Source organism: Poromitra crassiceps, assembly GCF_964638095.1.
Source record: "Poromitra crassiceps genome assembly, chromosome: 16".
In the NCBI taxonomy this organism is placed as follows: Eukaryota; Metazoa; Chordata; class Actinopteri; order Beryciformes; family Melamphaidae; genus Poromitra; species Poromitra crassiceps.
Window position 1 is genome coordinate 15,448,647 of NC_139645.1, and position 19,594 is coordinate 15,468,240.

The 19,594-nt window shown below is 42.6% G+C and overlaps 1 protein-coding gene across 1 annotated transcript in view; it reads left to right on the forward strand.

The window, feature by feature from the left end:
• The window catches only part of LOC310791469 (protein mono-ADP-ribosyltransferase PARP14-like), a 77,845-nt gene extending 67,138 nt beyond the window's left edge, over positions 1 to 10,707 (forward strand). The window contains exons 14-16 of the mRNA XM_083653156.1: positions 4,778 to 4,908; positions 8,770 to 8,944; positions 9,200 to 10,707. Of these exons, the coding sequence (XP_083509282.1) occupies positions 4,778 to 4,908; positions 8,770 to 8,944; positions 9,200 to 9,486 (593 nt within the window). The 3' untranslated portion in view covers positions 9,487 to 10,707. The remainder of the gene's footprint in view (positions 1 to 4,777; positions 4,909 to 8,769; positions 8,945 to 9,199) is intronic.
• Positions 10,708 to 19,594: the final 8,887 nt, after the last annotated feature.

Genomic DNA, 19,594 nt, shown 5'->3' on the forward strand with positions numbered 1-19,594 from the left:
AAGTAACACAGGTTCAAGCAGAACATTAATCAGGGTTTCCAACTACCAATCCATTTGGTGGCGCTCATTACTGTTTTGCTTGCACCTGTGTTACTTCCTGCATTTTAGGCACAAAATGGGTGAATTGGGTGGGAAGTGAAAAATGCTAATGAATCAATGGAAGCCTGTTATTGAAAGAATCTTCTCACTTCTTTTCTCGAAGCCCTGCAATCTAGTTCATTACCATAAAACTTAAAATAGTAGCCCCGGCGTTTATTTACCAAAATGTGAGTTGATGACTGATGGAAAAAAAGTCGCCGGTTCTATTATTGTGCGTAATTGCGCGGACTCTCCTCTGCCATCTCACTCTCTGTCCCCCGTCTCTCTCTCTCACTCCCTCGCGCATCAGACAGCAGACAGGCACAAAGCCACACGTGTGCAATCTCCCAGCATGCATTGGGCTAATACATTTCGATAATAAATAGCAACCAAATGAGCCTAAATAGATAGAAAGGTAGATAGAAATAATGGGTAATGTTAACACAACATGCAATTGTAGAACATTTCAATATTGGACAAAATAAAATCTCGAAATCAAAACACAACCCTATGTGAAACATATATCTTATCCTGGTGGTATATATATCCCTCGCAGATTTAACGTAATTTAGGAGATGAGTGACAGCCGTAACTCGGTTCTACTGTGACTTCCTACTGTGATGTCGCTCCAATAAGACGACTTACTTCACATTTTCTTTTACAATAAAAACACATTTATGCAATGACTTTACATAATGTAGGCTATATTTATGTGCATCATCCTACCTGTGTAGCAGGGGAGAGAAAACAATATCATTCTGGACAAACTTTCACCAATCTAATCTCATCATGACATAGGGATAGGCTATATTTTTCTAGCCAATGCGTTTAGAACATTCTTTTCACTTTGATCTTGCTATAGTGTAGCGTATTTACATGCTTGCAGTATTTAAACTGCAGTTAGATTGGTTTGAGAAGCATAATAATATGGAATAATAGCCTATATATGGAGACAGACAGACGGGGATGAAAGGGAGGGGGGGAGCAGAGCGCTTGGCTTTTCTGGCTTTACTGGATCGCTCCGTGGAATTGGAGCTTAAAAGGCAAGCTTGTGATTCGTTTGCTGCACTTCCCCAATGAGCAGATTGTGCATAATTTTACGCTTAAAAGGCGTGGTTATAATGCTTAAGGCCACCTGTAGCGCCGACACCAAAATATTGAGTGCGCTGGTCCACACCCACTAATCTGCGCTGCGCCTAGCACTAAGCACAGTTTTTAGGCCGTTGCAACGATAGAGCCCCAGGTGTATACCAGAGCCCTGTACCACGAAGCTCGATTAGTGGTTTAGCGAGGTAACTTCAGGTTTAACCCTGGTTTGGCCGTGCTATGAAGCTAGTTAACTTCTTACCGACATATATTTCCATAGCAACTTATGCTTCACACTTAACCTGGTCCGCAGCAGGTTAAAGGAGAATTTCGGTTTTTTACACCACGGTCCTCATTTCCAGCTTAAAATATGATCTTTTACTCACCCAAATACCTTTGGTTTCATTCGGATCCCCACAGAAGATCTGTCGCACTGAGTACACTCCTCAAACAGGCTATAACGGGAGCATACGGGGCAAGCTCCATGCACTCTGTAAATAACACTTTTTCTGTCACGCCGTGCTCCATATCCTCATTATATGATACATAAATACACGTGAGGCTGTTTGTACGCCTCCGGGCTGTTCAGGTCTCCTCATACGGGGTCTGTGAATCCAAATCTTGTTCGTCCCGTTCAAGTCTCGTGAGAGTTTCCACACCGGCTGCTCTGAAGTTACAGGAGACATTCCCCTCGTGATTATTGTCTTGTTCACAACAACTTGAAGATTTTGTGAAACGATGGCCACCCTTATCGATTTGAGCCAGAGTATATGCTTGAAGAGTTGGCCGAAATTGAAGAGCGGACGAGGAGAGAGAGGGACAGCAGGACGAACAAGCCGCTGCACGGCCGAGAATAAATGGTGATTGGTGGTGTTCATGTGGACGCTGTAACTCTCACGGTCCACAGACCCCGTATGAGACCTGAACAGCCTGGAGGCGTACAAACAGCCTCACGTGTATTTATGTATCATATAATGAGGATATGGAGCGCGACAGAAAAAGTGTTATTTACAGAGCGCATGGAGCTTGCTCCGTATGCTCCCGTTATAGCCTGTTTGAGGAGTGTACTCGGTGCGACAGATCTTTTGTGGGGATCCGAATGAAACCAAAGGTATTTGGGTGAGTAAAACATCATATTTTAAGCTGGAAATGAGGACCGTGGTGTAAAAAAACGAAATTCTCCTTTAAGTTGCAAGGATAAGATTAGACCTTAAAAGGCACCGCCCACGAACCAATCGAATCAGCAGTTTGGAAAAATGGCCAACCCCTTTCTGGACGAGTTTCCCATCGAGGAAGGAGCCCGAATTGTAAGGGGGGCTTTGAAGAGAGAAAGAGTGTTTCGCGACCGGCAGGATCATTTGATCATTCAGAAAAAGAAAAAAGGAAAAAAAAGGCTCCTGTTGAATTAATCAAGGGGTACTGTAAAGCCTTGCACTTGTTGCAGGCTACATTTAAATTAAGCCCTACTTACCACTTTGGAATATGTTTTTATATATTCATTTTTGTGCTCTCAAGTAGCCTATACGTTGTTTGACCCCGCCGATCGATTGCAGCTGAATAGTGAGTGGAGAAATTTCACTAAACCGGCATAAAAAGGTTACATAAACGTCTCCAAAGCGCACGGTGCCATGTGCGCAACGGAGATGAGGCTGACGTTGGGTTGGAATTGAAATAGTCATACATACTAGAATAGCCTACTACATCTAAGCAATTTAATATGGGATCGCCTGCACACAGATTATTCATATCTAGGCTACTTCTGCATTTTGCAGCTGCAACTGTGTTGCTTTCCAGCATCATTATATGAAATATTCAGATATACGACTCTGCTGACAATAGCCTATATATGTGACCACAAAATAGGCTATTTTTTTTATAAATGAAATCTATGCCCGCACGTACCGTGTCGATTCAGTTCAGAAGCATTTTATTTTATTTTATTATCATTCTTTTTTTTATTGATTAGCCTATAGGAATTATTCAATCAGTGCGACTAAACACATCATGATATCATTATTATTCATTGAGCCTAAATGGTCTATACATACGGATTTTGGACTGAGATAGATTACACATTGCTTCCACAAAAGACATGCCGGTTTTATTGAGTTTATTGAGAGGGTGAATTGAGCTGCTGTAGATAGCCTACGTGGAGGCAGAAACCGCTCTTCAAAGAAATTACTGGTGTGGATAAATGTTGCAACTTTAGACAGTCATTCAGGAACAGACTAATAATATCCAACGCAGATTTTTATTTGCGGTTTCAATGAACGAGGAAATAGGCGTGTCTGGCGCTGTAGAAGTTGGAGCAGTCCATATTGCATTGTGATTGGCAGTTGTTAAAAACCACGCCTCTTTTGCGGGCATGAGCTCCAGTGCACGGGCATTTTCATGTGCACGAGCTCTCGGCTTGATTAGAAAAACCTGGTTCCACTAAACGAGTGGCAACCGAGGTTCGTGGTACAAGTTAACTACAATCGAACCAGATCAAGGGACAGATCCTGGATCTTCTTATAGAACATTCGTGGTATAGGGCTCAGGGAGCAGTGTGAGTAAATGAAACAGTCCGAGTTTTCAGGGTGGCAATGATATCGAGAGCAAAAGACAGATTTGTATTGTAATAATCCATTAGGTCCAGGGGTGAGAAAGTGGGAGCAGGTACAGGGCTTGAGGTGATTAATTTGCTGAGATCTTCGGGGTTGATGCTTCTGATGTTACGGTATGATATGACACGTTACACCTTTATTTTATTGAGTGGCAGGGTAGTGTTGAATAGGACGGCTTTGTGATCAGAGATGGGTAGCTCAGCAGCAGTGATGTTAAATGGAATGATACTGGAACAACAAACTAAGTCTAGAGTGTGGCCTTTACTATGAGTTGGCAAATTAACATATTGTATTATATCAAAGCAATCTATCATTGCTTTAAAATCTTTTGTGAGAGAATTATCTGGGTTATCAAAATGAATGTTAAAATCCCCAAGTAGAAAGGCCCTTTTGATGGCCCGGGTGGGGTCGTCAAAAGGACCTTTCTGTGTGGAGTTTGCATGTTCTCCCCGTGCCCCCTGGGGGTTTCCTTCATATAGGAACCCCACACCAAAACATGCAATATCCTGGTCGCTGAAGTGGTGCCTCCTCTGGTTGTTAGGGGGTTGTTCGGAGGGAGGGGAACTCCCACGAGTCCCACGTGCTATGTCCTACCGGCCAAATGTGAAGTATATCGGACGAATAGTTCTCGAGATGTGTGAAAAACACACACACACACACACACACACACACACACACACACACACACACACACACACTCACACACACTCACAAGCACACACACACACACACACACACACACACACACACACACACACACACACACACACACACACACAATCACAGACAGAAGTTCCTGGAATTAGAGAGATGTGCCCAAATAGATGCCGCCCTCTCTCGCCTAAAGAGGAGCGCCATCTTACAATGGAGTCATACACCAAAGTACTTGCCATGCATGCCACTTGCTAAATAAAGTCTTACCTTACTGACCGGTCTCTCATGATTGAAATAGTGTTATGTCCCAAGAGTAAGTCAATCTAAATCTTTCCTGTCCATTATTCTTCCAGCTCTGCCTCAGCACTGGGATGACATGCCAGACAACGACCCGTGTAAGGTCGTCAACATCCAGGATGGAACTGCAGAGTACACTGAAGTCCTGGAACTGTTCCAGGCCACAAGCAAGCTAACAGTTATTAAGGTAGTCTACATGTAATGTGCCCCGTAGTTAATGCGTAATGTTTTAGTTATCGCATTATATTAAATGTTTTTTGGGAGCATCATCAAAGCAACACTTGCTAAGATTATTGAATTGATCACAGATTCACTTTACTAAGACACGTTTTGACACAAGTTAATTGAATTCAATTTATGTGAAGTACATGTTGTACACAAGTGTTGCAGGAAGAGAGGTCAAACTTTTGATATGAGCTGCCATTTTTAAATATTCTTGTTATGCATTATGCGTAATCCTAGGCCTGTCAGGCGAATGCCGGAGGAGATCATGTTTTAGTGTGTGTGTGTGTGTGTGTGTGTGTGTGTGTGTGTGTGTGTGTGTCTGTTGGTCTGTGTGTTTCTCCTGTTGCTCAGAAACTATAAGAGCTACAGCTATCACCTTGGTATTCTACTTTACTATGTGCTAAAAAAAATATTTTATTTATTTATTTATTTATTTATTTATTTATTTATTTATTTATTTTTCAGGGACAGTGCAACATTAATGAACATTTGCATGTAAATGTGCCGGATTATAGCCTTAGCTAATTTCCATCCGCAGTCCCTCGACAGGTGAGGTACAAAAAACTTTAAAAAGAAGAGATAGAAAAATTAGTACATACATAGGGCATACATAGCTGACAGGGATACAATGTAGGTGACACATGCATACACATAAGGCAGAAAGGAGAGGAGACACATATTCACGATGGAGGCCCTTTAACTTTGCAATTCAAGTGGGCACATACAGACCCTCAGTTCCGGTATGCAATACAAATAAAACAAAAACAGGAAACATTAGGGACATTGACCAAGGTGGACATAGAATTCAAAGATATACACATACAAAACAACACATGAGACAAAAGGGTTTAAATATGGTCGCAGTTTTGATTTGATCTGAGCCATGACTTTAACAGCCCCTTTAGGCTTCATTCACACCGACGACCCAAGCCTTGCCTATGCCTTGCCTTTACCCACGCTTTTAAATAGGCGTCCGTTTTAGTCAACGAGGCTGTGTACACCGGGCGCCTGAGCGTGAACCCTGCGTGTACCCACGCCTTGCCTGTGCCTTGGCGATTTTATCGAATAGGCGAGAGTTCTATTTTCACGCCGACAAGGCGCGTGCAGGCAGGCTTTTCTGTCAAGCCATGAAAGAAAAACGCGACAGTATCCGTGGGAACTGGCAAAGTCAACTGAATTTCAAAATAAAATGGAGTTTCTACAACAGTATTGAGCAGAGAGAGAGAGCGAGAGAGAGATTGACGGGTGGCTATCACGTGGGGCTTTCTCCCTGTCGGCAAACAAATCTTCATGAGAGAGAATAGCGACCGAAGAAGCAAGATGGACAATGTTGTTGTGCCAGCACATATTCTTGCAAGATCACCTCTCGAAAATGTCCGACTATAGTCAGACCTGGTTATACATATCCAGCATCAATAGAACATTAAATATATCAGATTTATTTTACCTAGAGGCTACCCATGACAATTCTGGACAACACGTGAAAAAATACAGTCGGGAGAGAGGAGAGGCGCTTGTGACTCGGCTCCAGGTTCGGCGTGCAAAAGGCGTGCGGTGTGATCACAAAAGCGTGTAACAGGTTCACGCCCAGCTCGGCGTAGGCGTGGGTTGAGGCAAGGCAAGGCGTAGCTTGTCTGTGTGAACTAAGCGTAAAGGTGTGAACACTGCTACTCTCTCTGACTGACATTGGTAGGCTATTCCATAGTTTGCTGCCCCTGTAGGACAAAACATTTTGTCCGACAGAGGACCGTCTCAGAGGTAGTTCACAGTCGCCTCTCAACGAGCTTCGCGTGATGTTCTGGGTAGCTCTCCGTTTGATAAAGCATGCTAAAGGTGGTGGTGCTAGCCCATGAAGGATTTTATAAATCATAACGGCGGTTTTAAATTTTTTATAATTGTCAAAGCTGAGAAGCTTGTACTTTAGAAGTATATTGCAATGATGGTAAGATATAGGTTTCTTATCTAGAATTTTCAGGGCCTTTTTATATATACAACAATTGACCTGATGGTGGCGCTATAACAACCGTCTTTACGTTTTCGTTCATAACTTTTGAACCCTACCGTCTACAATTAAAATTAAAATCATTCCCCCCCTCCCCTGGATTCCTTGGGTCCTTACGGATCTACTGATATAGGCTCCATCTATTTCCGTCTAACTAGATTTTTTCTGCCATTTTGATTTTTGGCTAAAACGTTTTTTTCGCTACTCCTACAATTTTTGTCAAATCTTCACCAAACCATGACACACACTGGGCCCTATCTTCCCCCTGGCCTTAGGCGCTAAACTGGCGTTAAACGCAAAAAAAACATGCTTTGCGCCTGACTCTGGAAGATAGCATCATGTTTTTAGGCCCCGAAATGCGCTTTACGCCGAAGAGGCGTGGGGCAGTGCCAGAATAGGCCAGAATGGGCATTTCGGCCTTAAATACCGGCCTAACGCTATCTTCCTCCCTGGCATTAATTTAGTGCGTAGCGCTTTCAAAAACTAGGCCTTATTCAGTGCGCCGGGGATATACATGTAGCCAGTAACCTAGGCCTATACTGCAAAAGTTAACTGTTGAAAATTCGACGTCTGGTTTTGTCACGAGTAGCATACAGCTGAAGTCTCTCTTGCCATCAAGCAGACAGTGACGGAAGCATGTTTCTTTATGTGCGCCAAGGGGAAAATGACGGACTAAATTGGTGGGTAGTGGGTACTGCTGTGCGTAATTACGCAGCGGAGATGCAGGAGAGATGCAGATTCAGCGCGCCGGCCCCCTGGGAATGCACTCACTCTCTCTCCCCCCTCTCTCTCTCACTCCCTCTCTCCCTCTGTCAATTTCTGCCCCAATAGCGCACTGCAAGCATCAGATCTGAAATGTAGGCTACACCACAGAATGACTGAACCATCCGTGGCTTCTGAATGATGACGCGTTAGGTAGTGTCTCTATGGTCGGGTCTTGCACGAAAAGATTGTATATATGGAAGATGAACACTCCAACTTCATTGACAGCAACATCCAAAATTCTTTTCTCGCCAATTCTCAATGGCTTCCTTGTTTTCCTCAGCAGTACAAAAAAACTTTAACAGGCGATTTTTTCCATTTGTTGTCTGCGCAGCCCACCACACAACAGCTTTTAGCTATGTTTAATTCAAGGAATATGATGCTGGTGTGTGGAAATGAACGGAGCTTTTCCCCCGTGATGGGCGTGGCCTATTTCATGCAGTGTCTCTATAGTTGAATCGCTTGGTTTGACCAAGTAAAAATTTTTTATAAGAGTTTTACTAAATGTAGATGGAAAAAATTTATGGCAGATGAAATCCCATGGTTTGTGTGCTGAATGCAGAAGAGGGCGTGACTTTGGTGCTGCTATGCGATATGATGATGCAGGCTATAAAAAAGAACGGGACATAATGTTTGTAATTAAATCCCTACACACGGAACTTTTAAACTGGTTATGAAATACTGGGACTCTGTCTTTTTCCTCTCTCAAACAATTGAAAACGACCGTATTGTTGGCTCAATTCTTGGAAATACAAGCCAAGTAAACCATACCATAATTATATGCTATGGGCAAGCAGCTCATGGGGGATAGGGGTGGGGTGGGAATGTTTGGGAAATACTCAAAAACATTGTACTGTATGTAGTCATCTATTGCTGTATTGTACTATCCTGCAATACAATTTGTTTATGTGTATATATATATATATATATATATATATATATATATATATATATATATATATATATATATATATATATATATATATATACACACACACACACACACATATACATATAATGCAACAGAATGACAAAACTAAACACATATTCCCCACTAAGATTGAGAGGATCCAGAATCCCCCCTTGTGGAAGAGCTTTCAGATCAAGAAGCAGGAGATGGAGCAGAGAAACGGTCACCTGAACAATGAGAAGCGTCTCTTCCACGGCACCTGCTACACCACTGTAGCCGCGATGAATGAACGCGGCTTCAACAGGAGTTACGCTGGGAAGAATGGTGAGAAGTATACCTTTAACATTAATCCTTAAACTGAGACCTCCTTAATCTCACTTTAAAACCTTAATTTATGTCATTCTCATTCAAGCATTTAGAATAGATGAGTAGATTGATCACTTACATAATTTAATATCACAGGTGCTGTGTTTTAGTAATTTACGAATGCAATCGGTCTTTCTTTTTCTAATCTTTATGTCTTTCTCCATTCATATATACCAGATCAATTTAATAACTCTGCTAATATCAAATTTTCAGCTACGGCCTATGGCCGAGGCACATACTTCGCTGTCGAAGCCGAATACTCCGACAAGGACCAATATTCGAAGCCGGATCCCCAAGGGCAGAAGTTCATGTACCTCTGTCTTGTCCTGACGGGGGATTTCACCCTGGGAAAGGAAGACATGATCACGCCACCGGATAAGAGCTCCAACACCATGCAGAAGTACGACAGCCTCGTGGACGACAAAGACTGTCCCTCCATGTTCATCATCTTCCATGACTCTCAGGCATACCCAGAGTATTTAATTACATTCAAGAACTAGAGCATGCAGAGTGTTGACAGAAATAAGAAGATGCCTTCACTTTTTTTGTTTTTTTGTCCTACAATGATAATGATCAGGTGATTTTTAAATCGTTCTTCATATAGACAGTTTTCACAGAATTGTCGGTCCTGCTCTGCTGTGATGTTTTCGGAGATGTGCTGTACTAGCAAACACTGCAACAGGAAGTGAGCTACAGTACAGTAGGGTTCCATTTAGAATGTTTACTGTATGTTGTTGAATTGAAACCATCTGCACTTCATACACATTTTGACATTTTAGTTGCTTAGCTCTTATCAGAGCAATTTACAATGAGTGCAACAATAGAATAACATTCAGTTGCGCTAGTTGACAACATTCCAAGCAACCAATGAATATAAAGGTATTTTCAGGCCAGATTCGAATAATCTGTGTGAATAAATCACACCTCAAAGTTGTAAAAAAAACAAACAAACAAAAAAAACATGGAGTTCGGGTTGGTGTCACTCTTGGTGTGAAAGCTTTGAACGTGAATATGTGTCAACGAATATCTGTATTTTGGTGTTTTTGTTCCACCACCATGATGGTTGCTATTATAGCTCCTAGACTTGTAGCTGACCATTGACTGTGATGGTGATTATTACTCCCATGACAATGCTAGGGTTTGTGCTGTTTCCTTTATTCAATCTATTGAAAATTGCCACCTCCACTATGACCATGATGATTATCTGTAACTGATATGATTATGTTTAACTGACCGTTATTCAGGATTTTTCCCTATATCACCAATCAACCCCCCCCCCCATACTGAATCTGGATTTAGATGCCAACTTGCTCTTTTACTCGTCCTATGTCAATTTGAGGATGAGATGTTTGGCCAGTGTGTACACCTAATATATATCTGTTGACCTCCATTTGATTCATTTAATTTCTTTAACATCCATCGTGACTCGTGACATACTGGAAAGATTTTAGCTGTAACACACATGCAATTTTTTTTGGCATAGCGCCACTTATTGGCAAACACAAAAAGTTGTTTATCTTGAGAACCATTCGTAGGATCGACTTCAAACTTGTGTAGTTTGATATAAGAGGGATAATGCAATTAAAGCTGCCAATTCTCTGAATAATTTTAAAAACCTGAGTAAGATTCAATAATATAGGCCATTGGTTTGTATCTCTTCTTCATTTTATTCTTGATTGTTCTATTTTGATGTTTGGTGTGTCGGGGCCACAATGGAAATAAGTTTGATGACTTGTGTGACACCCTGATGATTTATTTTGTACTCTATGCTTGTGGTGTACTGTATTTTTTGATTTATCAAATAAATTCATTCATATCTCGAGAACCTTTTGTCCGATCGCCTTTTGTGCAATTCGGCATAGCGCCACCTACTGGCAACACAAAAAGTGGTTTATCTCGAGAACCATTCGTCGGATCGACTTCAACCTCGGGGAGTGCGCTTAGGGGGACCTGACGGAGTTCAGTGCTGAATTTCGTGCAATACGGCATAGTGCACTACCTATACCTTACACACACAACACAAACTAGATGTGAAGGCCGCATAGAGTAGTAGGTTCTGTGCTTAGGTTTGTCAGGAGATGCTGGATCATCAGCCAGAGCCAGTACAAGCACAGACTCAGTTGATCCACAGTCAAGCTCATCCAGTACTAACGCAGACCGTGTCGGCTTCACCAAGTATACTAACAAAGACCCAGTACAGCTTCAGCAAATAATACCAGGTAATGAATGTACTGTACAGGATTGTAGTGGGAGCACAGAGGTGTCAGGTGTGACTGTGTGGCGATGGCAAATGGCCAGGTAGAAGGGCCTCTTAGCAGAATCTTGCTTAGGGCCCCTGGGAGATCAGGACCGGCACTGAGAACAGCTCCTCCCAAGCCTTCGATTCTCCACTCCTTGCTAACTCACTCAGTGGAGTCTGTCCAGCTGCAACACCAGGTGCTAGCTCTTCTGTGGCCATCGTGTCTCCCAACTGCTCCTCTAGCAGAAAAATATCACATATAGAGATAGTCTGTGAGGCTATATGTGACTGAACTTCACTGGTCTCCACCCAGTCCTCCTCACTCTTCAAGTTCAGAAAAGTGTGAAAACTGGCTGAGGGCCAGATTTTCCTCACCAGTTGACGCCCAGCTGAATCCAAATTTCTATCTAGCTCTAAGGCCCCGTTCAGACTGCAGGCAAATCTGATTTGAGAAACAAATGATAAACGAGTTTCCGACATTGCGTGAGGATTCGGGACTACAACAATGGCGGAAAGTATGGAGTCCATGCTGCCAACTGACTGTAAAAAGCTATATTTTTGTTATTCTGTTCATAGTAGCTATCATTTATTTTTAGTAGTTGCACATTATGGCCTAGCTATAATGACCCACTACCTGCTTTTAGTAAGAAAACACCCACGAGAAAACAAGCATCCATGTTGTTGCTGTTTCCGACCAAGAGCACTTGAATGGTGTGCTGTCGTAAATTAACCTCTACAACGGGTAAGTAGGAGCTTCCGAGAAGCACCTGAACGCAGCATTAGACCTTCCCACCTGAAGTCCAGGAAGTGTTTCTGAAACCAGTAGTTCATCGAATAGCCACTTATGGCTTATGGTGCAGTAGGCATTCACCCCATGTAAAAAGCCTGACTTTGTAAGAGGATTAAACATGTTTCCAGTATGGGGCAAAACACGGTTTTGAGCTAATCTCACCTTTTCATAACAACTGTAGTGGGGGGAATTTTTTTTAATGATAAAATAATTTTTTATGGGGCATTTTTTCTTCAGAAGCCACTAAGAGCCGTATACGGGTGTATTTTTTAATACATCCATGGGTGGGAGGGGTGGGAGACGTCATGGAATACGTCATGGCACACATGCGCACTTCGCCTCAGGCCACATGGTCAGGAAGCAAAACCAGGAAGAAAAAACCCCCATGATGGCTTCATGCGCCAGTGAGCAACCTCCGTCCGAATGCATGGGTGGGCGTGGCTCGTCCCCTATCCAGTTCTTTTAATACATCCATGGTGTGAACGGTCTCACCTCTTAACAAGGATGCCGAAATGAAACTGCCATAGCGCTGCGTAGCTTCAGCGTGGCTTCGGCGTATAATGTGAACGAGGGCGTAGGAGGGTCTGACCACGTGAGACTACTTTGCCCCAAACCTGACATCTGCTGATATTTTCCTCCTCAGTCTGACAGCCTCCACCTCAAAGGGGGAGGGACTTTTCTGTGAAATGTTTGGCTTTGGATATGACAAAATGGCCATATCATATCACTGATGTTTTCCTGGCGTGTTCATATTAATTCACTGAACTAATTAAGATTGAGTGATTGGTAGATTGTTTGATGCTTATTTTAAGGCAGATGGTATTTGCACCCGGGTGTAAATAGCCAACGTGACTATTTTCACACATACAAGTACAGGAGTATGCAACAGAGTCAGTGGAAAATATGTTTTTGCCGTTTGGGTTTGACTGGATCCAATGCTGATTGGCTGAAGGAGTTGTCTGTCAAGGCAAGTACACCCGCCCAACTGCCGTGCACTGCGAGAAAGCTTAAGGCCAGACAGTCTGGTAGAATGAAATGAGATGTGAGTTCACGTTACCAAGCTAACACACTGCCAGGATACTAAAGCGCTCTCAGAAAACGATGGCCGACCCCACCCATCCAGGATATAAACTCTTCAGGGTCTCCTCCGCATAGCAGAAGACTGCTGTCTGGCAGTACCAGAACCTCTCATCACAGAGAGAGAGAGAGAGAGAGAGAGAGAGAGAGAGAGAGAGAGAGAGAGAGAGAGAGAGAGAGAGAGAGAGAGAGAGAGAGAGAGAGAGACAGAGCCACCATGACGACTGCATCTTCAAAGCCAGATAACCCCCAAAAAGAAAGTAAGCAAGTAGGCTACTGGAAAATGTGTTTAGACACGATAGGAGGTGTTAGAATACCAGTTTTTGACTTCAAAGGAACGGCTCACCCCAATGAAAACTCAAGTCATTATCGACTCACACCCTGTCAGTTGAAAGTCCATTGAAGTTGGGAAAACCAAACACATAGGGAGTTTGCCCGGGTATTTCCGTCTCAGCCTTCTAACGCACTATTGAAGTTAATGGAGGCATCTTTGTACAGAAATAAATAAATTACATTAAAAGTCCATCAAACTCCTCCTAAACAGCTCGTGCAGCAATAATCCAGTGTGTGTAGCCAAACGATTAAACTGTGGGTCCAAAAGTCCCAATATTTACCTCGTTATCTCCTGGACGCGACATGTCTGCTTTCCACCAGAGAGGTGCCAGTGAGCGCTGTCAGTGGCACCTGCTTATCCCTCTGATGATCAGAAAACAGAAAGTGAGGCATGGTATGAAGTCCTGCTTCTTCTCTCTGTGGAGACTGGCGAGCTGCCTCTGCTCTCTGTTTCAAAGATCTGACGTTCACCAGGGAGGCGGTGAAGGCACCTGAGGGATATAGAGAATTCACTGAGAGAGAGAGAGAGAGAGAGAGAGAGAGAGAGAGAGAGATTCCTGTGACACTGCAGCTTGTTTCTGCTCCCCGAGATCCAAAGTGGAGCGCAGACTGAGACAATCTGTGTAAATCCCCTCGGTCAGACAGCTGCACACACTGCGGCTGCACTTTATCAGCGTAACGGCAGGAGTCGCTGACCTGGAGGACGTCGGTTCATGTCCCTCTCCACTTTTACCCAAAGTGACGGAGAATATCTGCAGCCTCATTTTAACTTTGGCGTAAAAAAAACAAAAAACTTTCACATTTACTTCAAGGCTCTTCAAGGCCAGACAGTGAGGGAATATCATTAGTCGTGCAGTTCATTAGTTGTTAGGATGTCTTGGATGATATCTCAGACTGACACCATGGGGTTGATCTTCATGAGAAATTGAGCGTTTGAAAAGCGACAGTAATTGGCCTAATGGGGGAGCTTGTGATTTAAGGTCAAACTTAAATTTAAATGTGATCTCTCACAGGGGGTGTTTGGTTCAGTGCGTTTGAGAACTCTGCAACATTTGTCCTTTACTCGCTTTGTGCAAAATGTGAGTCTCAGCCCTCTAACGAGAGGTTAGACTAGAGTGAGGTGAGGGTCAGGTGATGTTTACCTGGGATATCCAACAGCTCCTCATGCTTGGAAAGCAGAAAATGAAGTGTGGTCTGATGCTCATTGTGATCTACCTATTCATGTTGTTTTTTTTCATTTTTTAAATTGTTATAGAACACAAACAAGACAAAACAGACAAACAGCCTCAGACACAGGGGAAATAAAGGAAAAACAAAACAAAACAAAACAAAAAAATATAATCAACATTACAAAGTGGTGCCGCCAGCCACCTAAGGTGCTTATGTTCTTGTATGTAAACGATATACTTGGGATCTCACTCAAGGGGTCTATGAGAAGCCAGCCGGGGGAGTCACCCGTCACCCCTAGCCTCGTTGAGGTAGACCAAAAACGGGTCCCAGATAGTCACAAACTTTCTAAGTGCATTGGTTCTCAGGAACCTAAGTCTCTCCATGAGTATAACAGAGGTCATGTCCGTCAACCACAATTGGAAAGAGGGTGGAGAGGGAGATTTCCATTCCTTCAGAATTTGTTTTTTGGCAACAGTTGTCCCCAGTTTATTCATGTGTTCTTTGAAAGAAGATAGTAATGCACACCAATAATACGTTTCAGGAGGTGCTGATCACCGAAATCGCGAACTTGATTAATTCTGAAGAAGGCCATAGGCCGAAACATCATTTCATTAAAAACTTTTTGCATATGGAGCAGTGAGTATTCATGTGTTCTTAACTGGTATGCGCACACGTACACACATTAGGCATAGGCTATATGTTACCAACATGTGTTGGATTTTACAGTTGAATGAGTTACTTAAGCTATTGTGTGGGGAAAATAGAGGTCAGCAAGCTATCAGAACCATGGACAGCGCTCTGACACCTATAGTAACAGACGGTCAAAGTAAGCAGCACCTGAGAGCAGAGTCTCTTTCAATGTGGTTCTGAAATGACTGCTGACTTTAACATGTTTAATGTTGATCAATGTTGATTTTATGTTGAATAAGCATATCATTTTGTCATAGATTGCTACTGACTATTTTCAAAAAAGAAAACCATGGCAGATATGGTTTTGTCTTTCGATATATATACAGTATATTGCAAATGGCACCACTTTTAATCTAATGTGTGTACTTATTTGAACACAGGTGTGTTCAGTGTTGTGGGAGTGGCAATTTGAGTTACTTGCAAGGGCCCCGTTCTCTGCCCAATATGGAGAGTCTGCCTTCTCCAGGGGCCCCTCTACCCCAGGGGGCCGCAGTGCAACCGCACTGCCTGCACTGTCTATATCTACGCCCCTGAACTGGAATCAGATTTTGATGTCCTCGCTGCCGAAATGCCTGGCAGGATCAGGTCAGCAAAACTCTGTCCAATAAACGAGTGACTTGTGAGTCATGTGACTTTTGTTCACAAGCTCTGCTTTGCTTGTAATTGGGCAGTGTGACCCTAAGTGAACCCATTTAATGCAACAAAGTAAACTTTGTGGTTTTGGACTAAAGAAAATAAACTGTAGTGCTTGTGTGATTGATGTTATTAAACAATCCATGACAGTAATGGACCATTAGTGTCTCAGATTCAATTGATTGATTGTTATATGGTTAAATTTTGACTAGCGAGCCCATATTACACAATTTTATCTGCTCTGCACTGGCTTCCTATTCAATTTCGCATCAGTTTTAATGTTCCAGTTTTAACCTTTAGAGCCCTGCATGGTCAAGCAAACTCATTACATTGTGGACCTCCTCCACCCTTACAGCAGCAGTCAGACTCTTATAGGTCATCAGAACTATAGAGACAGTCGGGCATGTGTGGGAACGCCCACAAAATGTTAAACGGCTGGCGCGCGAGTGGGGTAAAACCGCCGATATATCTCATGGGCTGACTCACCAAAAGACGGTGCTGCGGCTCTAAACTACAGGTTTGGGGGTTCTAGAGCAGAAACACAAGACGTCTGCTCAGATGTGCGTTTACTGCGGTGGTTAAATCCCCGATCGTGTCTGCCTGGGCTGGGCTATCAGCTAAATTCTAACGTTGCTGAATGGATAGAACGGGGGATTTACCCCACCCCGACCACGCCCCCAGCCAGGCTGAGCCAGCTAACCCAGCGTCTATTGTGGGCGTTCCTAGAGCCTGTATGGGCGTTCCCAGACATGCCGACCGTCTCTATAGGCTTACTGGTCGTCCCTCATACCCGTTTAAAAACCCGAGGTGACCGTGCCTTTCAGTCGTACCTAACCTATGGTATGCCCTCCTTTTAGCTAACAGTCATGTAACATTTTTCAAAAAGCAGCCGAAACATTTTTATTCAGACAAGCCCTTAGTTAGCCTCTGGTATTTAGAGTATCTGCTCTTATCAGGTTTTACATTTTTGTCCGTGTTTTATTTTCATTCTAATTTTTTCTTTTCTTTTTTCTTTTTCTTTTATGGCACTCTACTGCCTGCTGTCTTTGATATTTTAATATTGTGAAGCACTTTGTGATTTTGTGTCTGTGAAAGATGCTATACAAATCAACTTGACTTACTTACTAAACCTTTGGCACTATGTTCTGTATGGTGTTTAAAAGATGTGCTGATTGAACTGAAAGGCCAGATTGACTGCTATACATCATACCTGCAGGTTCCATTTTCGGATCAATATATAAAACAAAATGATCCATGTTCATGCTGACTAGCCCAAGGTGGGCCTAAGCATCTAGTGGTCAATGTGTTTGACTCATTTCATAGTGATGGCATTTAGCTCTAAACTCAGCATTAGCTACACTGCTACAGTATCCTAAGCTACAAATGGCCAGCTGGTGATTATAACAGGAGCACAATTTGTAATTTTATTTCAGACATTTTCACCAGCTGGAAATTAAGAAACGTTTAATGTAGTGAGCTCGAGTGGGGTACGATGGCGCAGTCGGTAGCGCTGTCGCCTCACAGCTAGAAGGTCCTGAGTTCGATTCTTACCTGGGACGATGTGGGCGCTGGAGTTGTGACCCCCCCATATCTTCAGTGCCTACTGCCCAGGTGGGCTATCTCATCGAAAGGGCCTTTCTGTGTGGAGTTTGCATGTTCTCCCCGTAACCCCCAGGGGGTTCCTCCGCACATAACCCCCCACTAAAAACATGCAGAAGAAGATCGTCATCCGACCAGTGACGACAACTTCTGAAGTTGGTCCAATGATGGTCCCCGGGCGCTGGAAAGAAAAAGCGACCACTGCTCCTGGCCTGCCCCCCCCGGAGGAGAGGACAAGCCTGGATGGGTCAAATGCAGAGGACATATTTCACCGGCCACCGTCAGCATGAGTGTGTGTTGTGGCCGCATGCATGTGTTGTAGTGTGTTCATGTGACAATAAAGACAGGCTGCCGTCTGAAATCGTGTGTTTTTTTTTTCTCGAAAGACCACTGCCTATTCTGTATGGGAAAAAAGAGAAAGAAACACAAAACAGGTCTTTGAAAGTCTGTAAAAACTAATTTGCTCAAAACAAGCACCCGTCTGAGGGCATGTCACTGGCACAAAATGGAGGGTCTTGTATTGGCCAAGTAGCTCATGTATTCTGGAATGAACGGTGACCCCGGGGGTTACTCGCTCACACTTGGTAGTCCGAGCAGCATCACGAGACGCCTGCCGTGCTTAAGAAGTGGTCAGTGTAGAACACACACAAAGGATTCAGTCCCTCCATTACGTCCAACAACTCCTGTAGATAAGCCTGATGAATTAAAACGAGTCAAGTCAGAGGGAGGCGGAGGCACGACCTTCTGGAGATGTATGGTCACGCTACGAAGGCATTTATCATTTTCTAATTAAGTTATGTGACAAAAACATATCTTGTGTGCCCATAGTCTGTGGTGGAATAGGAATGAATCTCTATCAGTATGAAATTATCACAGATCCATGTTTAATTAATGAAAATATGACCCATGTGTCAGAGCTAATATATCAAAAGGAACATGCTATAGTCATACTGGCAATGGCAGAGAGAAAGATTTTTTTTCTTTTTCAACTTGAAAACATATTAGCTTATTTTTTTATTCAGCCATGTCGAAACATCACTCATTTAATATAAGTGATTTTATGGGATGCATCTGATTTGCCCAATTAAAAACTCCTCTGACATGTTTATTTATTTGGCCAATATTTGTATTTTTGTGTGAAAATGTTAGTTATAGGGGAAAGCAACACTGATCATGGTTTCAAAGTAGAAAAAGCAACATATTGCTCTCCAAGTTGTACTCTTTAATGAAAATCATTTATCATCACAATTGAAAATCCTTTTTGTACTCTTACTGTATCTGTATTTGGCCAAGTGGCGCAAGGGTTGACTGAGCCCGTGATCGATCCAGCCAAAGAATAAACCTGTTAACACAATTCAGTGGCCAACGATTACGCGTTAGGTCTTATAGCTCTGCCATATTTCTTACTTAACCCTGATAAGAATTGATTTGTTGTTTTTTTAGCATTTCTCTGAGGTGAACGATGGAGATGTTGGAGGAATAATATTCACATTTAAACGTGTTAGATCTTGTTGGCAGCTGTAGACTGCCGTGCTGTTAGCTGGATATATCAGGAATAATGCTGACATTTTTCTACTGTTGTGTCTTCATATCCCCAACAAACTGCAGCTATATGCATGAAAAATAACACCCACATTATACAGTTACACTGTTCAGACACCTGACACTGCTGCCCTGCTGGATCATTATGAGCATTTTAAAGGGATACGCCAACTTTTTGTTTCGCTCATTTGATTGATTGATTCATTTAAGTTTTATTTCAAATATGCAACAACAACAAACAATAAGTACAGATATGTACCCTTAAGCCATTAAAATATATAAATGTATTCAAGAAACACAAAGATCAAACTCAATTTTGTCATTACATATTTGAAAAGGAGTGGGAAGAAGTATACACTTATTTAATCCCACCCCTTTTCCTCAAATCATAATTTACTAATTTTGAAACTATCCGTTCCCTTTATGGTCAGACTTATAATGAATAATAAAAATGAACTTAGTTAACAAAACATTTTTTATTAATTCCTTATATCCCCCTTACATAACCAAGATACACAATGTGTTTACCGTCACT